Source organism: Hippopotamus amphibius, chromosome 4 (genome assembly GCF_030028045.1).
Source record: "Hippopotamus amphibius kiboko isolate mHipAmp2 chromosome 4, mHipAmp2.hap2, whole genome shotgun sequence".
Lineage (NCBI taxonomy): Eukaryota > Metazoa > Chordata > Mammalia > Artiodactyla > Hippopotamidae > Hippopotamus > Hippopotamus amphibius.
The window spans coordinates 124,658,033-124,672,045 of NC_080189.1; the positions used below are offsets into that span (position 1 = coordinate 124,658,033).

At 44.8% G+C, this 14,013-nt stretch overlaps 1 protein-coding gene across 13 annotated transcripts in view; it reads left to right on the top strand.

Annotated features, from left to right (window-relative positions):
* KIAA1217 (KIAA1217 ortholog) overlaps positions 1 to 14,013 on the top strand; it is a 311,933-nt gene that overhangs the window by 34,721 nt on the left and 263,199 nt on the right. The window contains exon 1 of one of the 13 annotated variants that reach the window (XM_057731700.1): positions 8,728 to 9,504. The exons of 10 other annotated variants lie outside the window; for them this stretch is intronic. In XM_057731700.1, the coding sequence (XP_057587683.1) occupies positions 9,403 to 9,504 (102 nt within the window). In that variant the 5' untranslated portion in view covers positions 8,728 to 9,402. Of the gene's footprint in view, positions 1 to 8,727; positions 9,505 to 14,013 lie in introns of those variants that run through there. 2 more of the 13 variants (XM_057731707.1, XM_057731705.1) reach the window with 2 other exon arrangements.

A 14,013-nucleotide genomic window follows, 5' to 3' on the forward strand; every position in this document is an offset into this window, starting at 1 on the left:
ACAATACAGATATAAAATCCACATATAACTTTTATTTTTCCAAATGTAACTTTTAACTGGGATGAGCTTTTCCCAAAATTTAACTACTAATAATAGCTGACCGGAAGCCTTACCAATACCATAAACAGTCAGTTAACACATATTTTGTATGTTGTGTGTATGATAGACTGTATTCTTACAATAAAATAAGCTGAAGAAAAGAAAAAGTTTTAAAAAATCGTAAGGAGGAGAAAATACATTTACAGTACACATATGTATCTTTGGAGAAAAGTGGACTGACCTTGTTCAAACCCATGTTGTTCAAAGGTCAACTGTATTATATTTTTCTCTCTTAAAAACGTTTTGGAAATTGTTTCTTCAGAAAGCCAGGCGCTGAAATCTTGCAGTCCAGGAAGTGCAACCAGGACGTCCTCTGGGGGAGGGAAGCTGATTCTAGAAGCTGCCGAAGGCTCAGGCCCTTGTCCTTGCCATTCATCAGTTTAGCTTTGTCAGGAACACGCCTGTTGAGAAGCTGATGGGGAGTCGTTTCCAAAATTCTGTTAATTAAAAAAAAAAAAAAAAGTCATCCTCGACCATGGCAGCTTCCCGGGTGATACTGCTTTTCTCTTCAGTGTGAGGCCGTGAAGGGCCCAGCAGGTGACTGGGAAGGTGTTTCCTCCTCCTCTTGGTTTTCTTTCCTTAATTTTTTCTTAAGCAGGAGAAACATGATTCAGTGGAAGCAAAAAACTCTTCGGGGGCCTGAAGCACCATGGCCGGGAGCTGAGTATGAATTTGGTCATTTTGTATTTCAGGGTGAAGTTTCCTCAGAAATCTTTCCAATATGGATGGCTTTTTCATAAATTTCCCGTCTTTGGCATTTAACTTGTAATTGATGAGAGAAAATGTGGGAGAGAAGGATTTTGTTTTTCTGGAAGCATAATATTAAGGTAGACAGGATTCTGAGTTACCAAATCTGCTTTCCCTTGTACAACCAAAACAAGGCCTCCTTGGTTTGTGCTGATGGTTGTGTGACATCTGGGCACCCGGAGGCCTCGGGACCCGGGGGCTGTGGTGGAAAGGATGGAATTCTGGATGACCTTAGGAAAGGAGGGACCAGATGGGGGCAAACGATGGAGACTGGGATGAGCTTTATCCCAATGATAGGAAGTTCTGCTATTGCATCCAGACTTACAGGCGTCGGGAAGAATTTTGAACTACTCCTTTGTCGAATGACAAGAGTAAGTGTCAAATATTACACATTTGGAGAAATCCTTCTCTACAGATCTTACAGAAAGGAACGTACAGCTGATTTTATGGGATGACATGAGTACAGTCAGTCCAAGGTAAAGGCAGGTGATAGCTTTTCTGGCCTCTTACAGCCCTAGGATTCTAGCCTGTGGTTTCCCCTCACACCTGGTTCTCTTTCACCTCCACCCTGTCTGCTTGCTCAAGATTAAGCAACAGATGTGATGGTGGGTTTCGCATCAGTGTTTTTCCCGGGGTTTACAAATGCAGATGGTCACGTCGGTCCCCATAAACCCGATGGAGGCACTGCCCTCCGAGCTGTGGGTCCTCCCTAGCTGTTTGCCCTGCTCTGTGCTCAGTTGGCACAAGATGGAAGAGCCAAGACCCCATTGAGGGGTGTTTTTATTGTTCCAATGCTCACTGTGAACTTCTCAGAAGGGACTTTCTTTGGCCTTACTTACTTGCCTCTCGGAAGGAAAGCAGTCTGCTGCAGCACACGCTTTTTGAAATAGCCGAGAAAACAGATTCGGACGGACCCTAGGTCATTTTCAATCTTCGACATTAAGAATGTTTGTAAACACCCCTGAGAATGTCATGTGGACGAAAGATCACGGTAGTCATTAGTCAGGTAAATGTGCCACCATCACGCAGCCTGATGGTGCAGAGGGAGAGTTGTTTTTAATCTTGTTTGAATTTTGCACCCAGAAAGATTGCGTGGGCCCCCTTCACCTTTAACTGTACCTTTATTTGAATCCTTTTTCAGGGTAAGTTTTAAGACTGTGGAAGAGAGCAGCTCCATCCCATTGACTCATAAAAGATCATTTTCAGTTTCTTCTTTGGAAATGTGTGTGTGCTTGTGTGTGTGTGTGTGTGTGTGTGTGTGTGTTTACAGCAGTGAGAAGAGCCCAAACTGATTTAGAGCTATTCTTTCTTCAGAGCAATTAATGTAGTGCCCTATAATCAATCTGTTAACTTGACCCTTTTTAATTGCCATTTCGATTGCTTCTTTTCTCTCTCCCTGTTATAAACAGCACTGCAGTGACCTTCTGCGTGGCTGTGCACGAGACAGTAAATCTGAAGCACAAATTCCTAGATGTCAGATTACTAGTTTTCTACTATTCATTTACAGGGCTTACTCATATTGAATGGTATTGCCCAATTTTCTCTCAAAAAGACTTACCAGCTTATTCTGTCCATATGAGTGCTTGAGCGTCAGTTATGATATGTTCAGATAACACGATTCTCTGCAGTCATGCCTGACAGTCAGTGAAGCAGGCTGGATGTGCAGGTGTGGACATGTAACCGAGCTATATTAAGTAAGCAGTGTTATTCAGTGTAGCTAGTGTGATCCCATTTATTTTTGAAAGGCTGGATCCTATGTGTATGAAAAAGCATATCCATTTTCTGTGTACTTATGTTTCCATTAAACATTTCTCGAATGATGCCAAATATATCAGAAAGAGGGACAAGTGGGCTGGTGAGGACAGAAGCTTTTTTTTTTAACGTCTAGTCCTCTCTACTATTTATATTTTTATCATGTGCATAATACTTCCCTGGAGTGTAGCCTGTGTTCCTCCAGAAGCGGCCGGCCATTTCTGGGTAGGCTGAGAAAGCGACTTTTTCTGTCTCACGCACCAACGCAGGAGCAGATTTGTGCTTTGATGTAGTTGTCCCTCGAGGAAGGAGGTGATTCTCTTTTTTTTCCTTCTCCTCCGTAGGTGCTGTTGCTTCTGAAGGCATTACTAGTCTTACTGCCAGGAGAATCTTCCCCAAACCATTTTATTCCCGTCACGATCCCACTTTTCTAAATAAATGCTCTTTGGGGTTCTGAGCCTCAGGTGTGTTTGGATTAAATATGTTTAAGCTGCCTGAACTTGTCAACAAAAGCACTAAATTCACCTTCCTTTGGTCAAGTCATCCTCTGGCTGATTGTATAAAACATTCACTTCATGTTCACATGAAAATGCTTTACAACCAAACTTCACCCCTTGCCAGTTAGTTACTGGGGATCTATTTGGGATAAAATGTACTTAGGCTTTTATGTTAAGTCTGTAACTATATAACTGTGATTCAGTTTCCTCAGTGGGAAAAAAAAAACAAAAAACCCTGTTTTTATATACAGAATATCTAGATTTGAAAAGACTTTTCTTTTACAACAAGCTGAGAATAGAAGGCGTCCTGTCAGAGGCAGCCTTTTAAAAGGAAAGAAACATTTTTATGCTCCCAAATCAATGAAGAAACCTTTAGACATTATTTTAAACTCCAGGTCCTTTTTTAATTCAGATGCCCAGAATTCATTAAAACTGCAAGTGATGTATACGTTCTTTTCACACAAATCAGTACAGATCTCCACTGTAATTAGACTTTTCCTCCTCTCTCCTCCTCAATAGCTACTTCTGAAACTTCACATTCTTTCCCAGATATATTCTTTTTTTGCTTCATAAAATATCACAGTTCTGCTGCTGAACACAAATATTTGCCAAGGGAATGGATATAAAATAAATGCCTCTTAATGTGGTAGTTTGTGAATAAGTGTATGCCTGGCATTAGTTGGTTAACCTAAGAAATAATGAGGAATAAATATGCTTAGAGAGAAAAGGTTAGGATAGTGGCTGTCATGTGCAAAACAAGGAAAGCTATAATTTAAGCAATTCCATTAAAGAGAATATAATTACTATAGCCTCCGGCTGGGGGCAGCTCACTTTTAAGCCTATGATTGAACTTTTTCTGTATCATTAGAAAAATGAACCAAACTTCAGTATCAAGGGGTAAATACAATATTTTCTTCCTCCAAATTTTAAATACCACAGGCTTTGTAAGACGTATACATTCAGATCTTAAATGCCTTTATGCATGCCAACATAATACAATAAAAATCTTCCCTGTAAGTTGAAACCACTGCAAATAAATACATTCTAATGCCCATAATTGTTACTCTGTGCTGAAACTTTCAGACAAGTTATCTCATAATCCTCTAAAAAAACCCTACAAACCTACATATAAACATACATGTAAATAAGGAAGCCAAGGCTCAGAAGAATATAGAGAGTTGCTTCTTTTTTTAAATTTAATTTTTATTTTATATTGGCATATAGTTGATTTACAGTGTGTTAGTTTCAGGTGTACAGCAAAGTGACTCAGTTATGTATATATGCATATATCCATTCTTTTTCACATTCTTTTCCCATATAGGTATTCCAGAATATTGAGTAGGCCTGTGCTATGTAATAGGTCCTTGTTGGTTATCTGTTTTATATGCGGTAGTGTGTATATGTTAATCCCCAACTCCTAGTTGATTCTTTTTTTTTTTTTAATGTTTTTATTTATTTTTGGGGGGGCTGCGTTGGGTCTTTTTTGCTGCGTGCGGGCTTTCTCTAGTTGTGGCGAGTGGGGTCTACTCTTTGTTGCAGTGCACGGGCTTCTTATTGTGGTGGCTTCTCTTGTTGCAGAGCACAGGCTCTAGGCCCACAGGCTTCAGTAGTTGCAGCACATGGGCCCAGTAGTTGTGGCTTATGGGCTCTAGAGCACAGCCTCAGTAGTTGTGGTGCAGGGGCTTAGTTGCTCTGCAGCATGTGGGATCTTCCCAGACCAGGGCTCAAAGCCTTGTCCCCTGCATTAGCAGGTGGATTCTTAACCACTGTGCCACCAGGGAAGTCCCATAGTTGATTCTTTAGGCAACTGAGCTGCGATTTGAACCCAGCAGTTCTGATGCAAACCTACAGTATTTTCCTGGGATCCTGGGAGTATTCGCTATGAAAAGTGCTGTTCCTTTATGAGGGTGGATTTCCACATAGGAAATGATAATCACGCAGGGCATGATTTACCTCTTGCTTCTGGAGCCTCACGTTCTCTTTCACACCTCCTACCTTTTTTTGCCATTTCAGCAGGACTGCAAAGGGTGGCGTTGGAGAACCTGAGGGGTTGGAACAGCAGTCCCTTTTGCTGCTCCTTAGCAGGTTTTCTGAGTCAAGCCTGGAGCTGGCGCATCAGGAATGCACATACAAAGCAACCTTCCTCCTGGCATTAGAGGAAGAAAGCCTCCTACATACATCAACTCCCTTCTTCAAAAACCTGCCCTCTGTGTACAGACCTTTAAAATTCACCCCAGAGGAAGAATAGGACCTGGTGGTTCTTAGGAACGAAAATGGTGTGGCTCACACCCTTTGCGTAATAACCCGCAAACACAATCTCTCCTGTTGCCAGTATTTTTACGAGTGATTGCAGAAGTTCTCACTGGAATTGAAGGGACAGATTGGGCAACTTTCATAGGTAAATTCCTGGGGCAGGCCAGAATAAGTATGGGTCCCAGACACCAGGCCTGGGGCTGGGTGCTCCAGACAAGCCTAGGCAAGGGCTTCTACAGATTTTGATAAGCCACCAAAACTTGGTAGAATTAGGAGTTTTTAGTTACAAATCAAATTTCTTACATTAAGAGGGAAAAAAAAAATCAGATGATCAGTAAACACTGGGCTCAGATTCCTTTGTTATAATCTCTACTGGAACTACATTGCAGATGCCCCATTAAGATGGGGGGGTGGTTACAGATTCTTGGGGTCATCACAGCCCCCCTACTTTACATCCCATACCTGTCTCCCTTACCTGCCTGACTTGCATCCTGGGGAGGTGGGAGGAACCTGGCCTTTTTTGTTGGGCAGACTTAGTTTTGGGAACTGGTTCTACCAGTTACTATTTGTGTGGTCTTGGGCAAGTCCCTTAATCTAAGGAAGCTCCCATTTCTGCATCTGTAAAAAAGGGCTAAGAACTCCTACCCAGCCAGATGGTTTGCACATCAGAGACAGAGTGAGAAGTACTTACCCCCCTCCCTGGCATGTACTAGATGCTCAATTCACTGAAGCAATATCATGGAAACATCTCACAAAGCATTTTATAAGAGAGGATCAGTGTTTACCCATCAAAGTCTTAAATACTCACAGGTTGGTCAAGGTGGGAGGGGGCATAGAGCTGCCTCAGAGAACACCCCGGCTTTATGGAGAGGGACTCAAAAGAGCAGGGAGTTGCCTGGTCCAAAATTGCTCTGTTACCTCAAGGCAAGCAGGTCCAGAGCCAGTGACTTGCCACTGACCCACACAAAGGCCCTGGAGGGTGGTTTTGAGGATTAAGTTATGTGAAAGTGCTTCTGGAATTACTGAGTGTGAGAATAATAAAGTGGTTTTGCTTAGCACGAAGATGGTGCAGTGACTCAGGATTGTCAGGTTTAGGAAGAATGGGCTGTCGTTCTGTTATTCATTCGTCAGCGTGGATTGAGCCTCTAGGTTGGACTGGTCCTGGGGTTACAGCAGGCCTGACAAGGCCACTGCCTTCAGAGAGCTTAGACTCTAAGGCGGGGGTGGGAGGGGGCGGCAGAGGAGAAAATAGATACAGAGATGACTTCAGACTGAGAAAAAAATGTGAAGGAAATAAAGAGGACTGTGTAAGGAGGCGCCCATCATGCAAACAGCAAGCAGCAGGGTGAGGCCCGGAAGAGGAGCAGTAAGCAGAGGAGCCCCAAGGCAGGAAGGGCCTGGTCTGTTTGAAGAGCTAGGTGACCTGGGAGAGGTGGCAGGAGTCCTAGTAAGTCACCATAAGGAATTTGGACTTTATGCTTTTTTTTTCTTTTGGGTTGTAAGCATTTTATTTTTATTTTTTAAAATTAATTAATTTTATTGGCTGTGTTGGGTCTTTTTTGCTGTGCACGGGCTTTCTTTAGTTGCGGTGAGTGGGGGCTACTCTTCATTGTGGTGCGCGGGCTCCTCATTGCCGTGGCTTCTCTTGTTGCAGAGCATGGGCTCTAGGCCTGTGGGCTTCAGTAGTTGCAGCACATGGGCTCAGTAGTTGTGGCTCACGGGCTCTAAAGTGCAGGCTCAATAATTGTGGTGCATGGGCTTAGTTGCTCCGTGGCATGTGGGATCTTCCTGGAGCAGGGATCGAACCCGTGTCCCCTGAATTGGCAAGCAGATTCTTAACCACTACACCACCTAGGAAGCCCCTGGACTTTATTCTTAGTGTAGTGCAAAGGGTTGTAATCAGAAGAGTATAGAATAGTTCTAGCTTTCTGTTCAGATGCTATTTTACATAGAAGTCCCTTTGCAGGGAAGAGACTTTTTTTTTTAAAGATTTATTAATTATTTTATTTATTTTATTTATTTATTTATTTATTGGCTGTGTTGGGTCTTTGTTGCGGTGCACGGGCTTCTCATTGTAGTGGCTTCTCTTGTTGCGGAGCACGGGCTCTAGGTGTGTGGGCTTCGGTAGTTGTGGCATGTGCGCTCAGTAGTTGTGGCTTGCAGGCTCTAGAGCGCAGACTCAGTAGTTGTGGTGCACAGGCTTAATTGCTCCACAGCATGTGGGATCTTCCCGGACCAGGGCTCAAAGCCTCGTCCCCTGCATTGGCAGGTGGATTCTTAACCACTGTGCCACTAGGGAAGTTCAGGAGGAGACTTTTAACTAAGCCGGTCTCCCCTCCCTGCATCTCTGGGATTGCCTCCAAAGGGACTTTTTGGCTCTCCAAGGCCAAAACACACGGTGGAGACCGTAGTGCAGGCAGGTTACAGAATCTTAAGGGTCTGTGACTTGCCCACCTAGTGTCCCTCGCCTGGTATCCAGAAATACAATCCAGTGTTCTTGTCATTAACCCAAAGGCCGAAGGATGGTACTTCTGTTCTTTTTTTTTAATTTTTAATTTTCTTCATTCTCAACACTACCGTTGGTCTTACATATTGTGTTCACTCTTAGGTCACTAAGATGTTTCCCCTTGACCACAGAAAAGGCATTAGTCGATGCAGTTCTGTCTGAAACAGGATATATATGTCCCTGAGTTTGGGTTTTTCCAGTGACACTGTGGTACATCAAACTTTTGCCTTTTCATGTCTCCCGACTGAAAAAAAGAAATCATTAATTTGTATTTTGGTCCCACTCAGCTTTTTTGTTTTGTGATAGTTGATTTGAGGTAAGATATTGTCAACGGTGGAAGCCACCAGCTCCCACGTGGAGACCACCAGAAGGCACCCAGAGAAGGCTGGCTGAACCATGCAGTATAGACAAAGTGAGTCCCACTAGCACCTTTAATACTGGGCATTGTTCACTTTGGGTTTGTTTATAAAAATTATGGAAATGCTGGAAAGGTGAGTAGATAGCATTCAATGCCCTCATATTACAAGTAAAGAAACAGAGAAGTGATGTGAATTGGGTTAACTTCACACTTTGTGGGATCCAGTCTTCTGATCCCAAGCGACCCCTGCACACCAGCTCCTGTGTTTTGGGGACCACATTCTGAGAACTGTCAGGTGGCGTGGAGGGCGGAGCACAGGTCCTGCCATCAGGAAATCGGGGGCGTGTCCTGTGGGTGGTTCTCAGTCCTTGGGTGTCATAGCCTCCCTGACTCTTGACTCTGTCCGAGAAGTTCTGGCCTGGTGGGTTTTGGGGCAGATATGGCCAAAGATGAAGCATATGCACCAAATTGCCTTTGAGGATGAGGTAGTTCGACCGGACATTGATGTGGAGACCGTTGGCAGGTTGGGATTTGGCTCATGATGGTAGAGACGTGATACATTTCTGTGTGAACTAAGTAATCTGACTGGGCACGGCCCAGTTGTGCTGATCAGCTTTTTCTTTTTTAAAGATTTTTTTGATGTGGACCATTTTTTTTTAAGTCTTTATTGAATCTGTTGCAATACTGCTTTTGTTTTATGTTTTGGTTTTTTGGCCTTAAGGCATGTGGGATCGTAGCTCCCTGACCAGGGATCGAGCCCGTGCCCGCTGCATTGGAAGGCAAGGTCTTAACCACGGGACCTCCAGGGAAGTCCCATGTGCTGATGAACTGTAGATGACTCCTTCGCACTCTGTTCGACTGGAATTTTCTTTAAGGAATCGTGGGCAGACCGAGCCCATTTGGCCAAGTGAAATTTATGGAAAAGAGGCCTCGTCTTGCCCTCCTTTTTGGCGTCCACATCCAGATTTACCTAAACCGCACCCAGGTTGCATTTGCGTAGCTATGAAAAACCGGTATTTTCTATCCGTGAATCACACTCCAAATCCTGGGCCTCTGTCGATCAGGGGTGTGGCAGGCCAGCTTCCGGGAAGGGTGGGCGCAGCCGAAGGCGAGTGGAGTGTGGAGGGGGCAGGTCCTGCTGCCCAGGAGATCGAGCAGGGGACTGCCGATGTCTGCTTTCGGATCTGGACATGGAGCCATCTGTGTGCCCTCCTGTAGAAAGGCCAAGCAAGGAAGGAAGCGTCCTGAGCTTCTGCTGTCGGGGGCCCTGCCGTGCAGCAGACAAGAGCAAGGTACAGAAGTGCCCGGATTCGGGGGGTCGCCGCCCCTGCCTGGGGTCTCTCCTCTGCTGCGTGATACATTCCTGACTACTTGGGTATCTGACCTGGGATTGAGCTCTTCCTGGCCACGTAGGGCGAGGGGAGAGCCGGAAAGGGCCATGGGTCACTGTGGTTTCTTTTAAGTCAAATTATGCTTCGGTGCCAAGGATGATTCCTGTGAAACCTCAGCAGTTAAACCTTGTTTCATGCTAATTAAATTGCTTTTCTTTACTCTGAAAAATCTCTTCATTTTCTGTACAAAGGCAGGAAGCGTTTTTCTTTGATTGTACAGAATGTCTCCAGGTAAGGTGTAATCCATCTTACCATGCTGGACTCTGAAAATAATGTCTGTGGCATCCTGATTTGGAAACGCCACAAAGAGTAGAAAATTGAGTGTTTCAGGTTAAGAATTTTCTCAGAAATCAAAAAAACTGCTTTTTCCTGCATCTTCCTCCCCTTTGGTTCAAAGTTGTTGAGTTCGGTTAGGAGACTTTTGAAACGTGCACGGCTGCTTCTGAACCTGTCTGGACCACCTTTTCAAAGCTTAGAGGAGGTTTAGCGTGTGCCGTCTTGTTCCCTGCTGACTGAATCCCTACACACAGACAGTGCTGAGCTACCTGGGAGCCTGCAGAGTGTGGACAGTAGAAACCTCACCTCTTCCAGTGCTCCGGACGTTGACCAGCTCTCTTCCCATGAGAAAAACGCTTTCAGGCCACAGAGACGTCAAAGAGACTTTGGCTGAAGCTCACATGTAAAAAAAGATAAGAAAAAGAAAAATTTCAAGAATGAAAAGCCCTAAAACAGGAATTCCTTGAATGAGTTCTATCATTTCATGTGCCTGACTTCCCACTGCCAGAATCAAGGTGTTCTGAAAAGAAGCTTTAGGAAGTGGGTGATGATTACCAAATTTGATGTAGGGATAGGATGGAAGGGAAAACTGAGTTTCCGTGAAGGAACTGAACCAACTCAGGTTTTTGAAACCTGAGTTTTAAGTTTTATTAGAAACGGTTGGCAATATGAGGATTTGGGGTGTGTGTGTGTGTGTGTCTGTCTGTCTGTCTGTTTCATCTTGTGTTTGAGCACTAGAACACTTTGATTCAGACTTCTGTCACCCTCTCATTCTTGGAGGTTGGCTCCCTGGCCCAGTGTGCCTCGTTCAGATGCCTTTGGGCTGAGCCAATACCGAGCGGGCAGCAGAAGGGCTGGAGGTCGAGGTATGGGATGTTGGGTCTGTGAGGAATAATTATAGAATAAGACACACAAGGTCATGGGCAGGAGAAAGAAGATGCTAGTCATTGACATGGTGAAGAGAGAAAGGCCCAGGGACCAAGGACTATAAAATTTGGACTGAGCAGAGCAAAGGAATTTGAGTATGTATAAATGTATTTAACCAAGATGGTCAGAAAAAACTTTTTTCAAAGAGGGCATGAGTGGAGTGAGGTCAGAGAATACACAGTCATGGTATGGGTGGCATGGTAAGGAAAGGTAATGATTTGAGTTCTGCCCCCTTCCAGAATAGAGGATTCAGAGCATCCTATTTTAGAGAGGACCCTCCATTTCTACCTGCGTTTCTTTCTTTTTTCCTTTGGCCATGCCACGTGGCTTGTGGAATCTCAGTACCCTGACCAGGGATGGAACCCATGCCCTTGGCAGTGAAAGCATGAAGCCCTAACCACTTCCCTACCTGCTTTTCTTTTTTTTCCTTTTCTTTTAAAATTAATTAATTTATTTATTTATTTATCTTTGGCTGCGTTGGGTCTTCATTGCTGTGTGCAGGCTTTCTCTAGTTGCGGAGAATGGGAGCTACTCTTTGTTGCAGTGCTCGGGCTTCTGAGTGCTGTGGCTTCTCTTGTTGCAGAGCACAGGCTCTAGGTGAGCGGGCTTCAGTAGTTGCAGCACGTGGGCTCAGTAGTTGCGGCACACAGGCTTAGTTGCTCCACGGCATGTGGGATCTTCCTGGACCAGGGCTCGAACCTGTGTCCCCTGCATTGGGAGGCAGATTATTAACTACTGCGCCACCAGGGAAGTCCCCCTACCTGTTTTTCTAATGGCTTTTAAAACCTGGGTCTATGAGAAAATACAAAGGAAGCTATTATTAGAATTGGCCAGAAGTGCCAAGCATATTCTTGAGGGAGGATGGAGTGGCCTGGGGGGAGGGGATCTTGGAACCACACTCTGAGTTCCCCAAGACTAATCGGAACCTGGATCTGACTGGGCCCCTGATAACCTCACGAAGGCCCCAAGATCCTTTTCTTGTTTAGTTAAGCCTCCTTGGTCTTGATCTGAGAATCAAAACTAACTCAGAGCAAACTCTAACTCAGAGAATCAGAGAACACCGGAGCTGGAAGATATATCCAGCCATTCCCCAAGTGACAGATGAGGTCACGGAAGCCAGAAAGCTTAGGTGACTTATTCAGGGTCACCGTTCAGTCTTCCTGAGAGTTTCGTGAGAATTTTACCCAGTGTATGATCCTTTTTGAGGAAGGGCAGACGGATATGGATAAGGCAGGATGACTTAGGAGGCCCAGGTGGCTTGAGCACATACCCTGATGGCTCTCCCGTGCCCCAGTGTCCCGCTTTCTGATGCTTCTTGGCCTGATTCAGGCCCTGCTTCCTGACTCCGCTTTTGGCTCTTCCTTCAGTGGACCGCACAGGGTACCACATGAAGCTGGACGCTGGTCCCGCCCAGGAAACACCTTTCCCAAGGGCTCTTGTATCTCTCTGGTAAAAACTCTGGTGATGAGCACTCTCTGTGACATGTTATATGCTGCACATGGGGAAAGGAAAGTGACTGTAGGTGAAAAGGGAGACTATCACTTACTTGATTTTTTTATTATTGTGATATCCAAACCCCAAATGCAGACACACATACACACACAATGGAATGGGATATTTGAAGTCCTGACTGGCTTTGAAAAATCTGAGGCTAACAGTTATGCTAAGTGAAAGGTGACTTTAAAAAGGACCTCTCAGTTCAGTCCTAAACAGGTTTTTCCTCCAATTGTCCCTTTACTTGTGCTACTGAATGTATAAAGGTATATAGTTATACCACCCCCTAGATTTCCTCTAATTGTTTCATCTATTGTGCGCTGTTTAATATGTTACACCCTTAAAGCTGTCTGCCCATTTATCTTTTTTTTCACAAATCTGAATGCAGGGCCAGCATTTAATACCTATGTTCAGTGTTGAATGGTGAAATCTAAATGTAAGTAAAATGAAAATAGTATACGCTTGTTAAACAAAAAAAGGGCAAATTTGTGAAAGATACAGGCTGAGAATGGGGGCCTGCAACTCGGACTACAGTCTGTTATTGAAGATAAGCATTATGGTGACTAAAATCAGAGCCAGCCCAGGTGCAAACAGTGCAAACAGCGCTCAGAAAATTCCCGTCATCCGGGGGGCTTACAGTTTAATGAACCTGTAGATGCCTATCAGCATCATGTCATCACAAAGGTGATAGCTTTTTCCAGCAAGCGATTTTTCCTTAGGACTGAGGGGCAGCTCTTCAAAGATGAAGCCGTCTGGTTCTGCCTGGTGCACGTGGGGAGAAGTTAAGCTGCTTCTGTCCTGTTCAGCTATGATGAGATTCCAGCTCAAGTCAGTCATCAGGGGACTCTGGTATTTTTTTAAAAATATAGGTATCTACCTGTGTGTCTGTGTTTGTGAACATTTCTTTTTTTCTTTCTTTCTTTTTTTTTTTTGACCATACCACATCTTAGTTCCCTAACTAAGGGGATCAAAGGGGATCAAACCTATGCCCCCTGCAGTGAAAGCATGGAGTCTTAACCACTGGACCGTTAGGGAAGTCCTAGCATTTCTTTCAATAGGAAAATGAGAGCGCAAATTTTTCACAACTTAACTTGGGAGGTTTCTCATAGGCTTTCCTAACTGAAGGCATGCTTGCCAGATGGCCTGGAATTACCCTAATAGGAAATTTGTCAAAATACTTGGCGCTAAAAATGGGCCTTATTTGGGGGTCCCTTCTGGAAAGTCCTGAAATCTGCAACTGAACTCTGTTTCCCCTCCTCACTCCCTCCAGGAGCCCGAGCACCCCTGAAGATGCCAGATACCCTCACAGGGTAGCCTGGGGATGGCTCCCTTGCTGGGGTCCCACCTCCAACTGCCCTGGAGAGGAGTCACTCCCAGGTGTGATGGAGAATGTTCTGTCTCAGTGCTTTCCACTCCCCTCATCCTTTCTCCCCTAGATAGAGAAGGGCATGGGGGTGGGGATTCCTTGGTGGTCCAATGGTTGACTCTGCACTTCCAATGCAGGGGGTGCGGGTTAGATCCCTGGTTGGGGAACTAAGATCCCAAGGTGCGGCCAAAAAAAAAAAAGAGAGAGAGAGAGAGAAAGAGAAAGGGGAATGTGAGAGGAAATGCAAACAGACTTCTGCTTCCTTCCCTGCCTCCAGCTCCAGCCCCCATCACACACACACACACACACACACACACACACACACACACACACACTCCCCCAGGGTT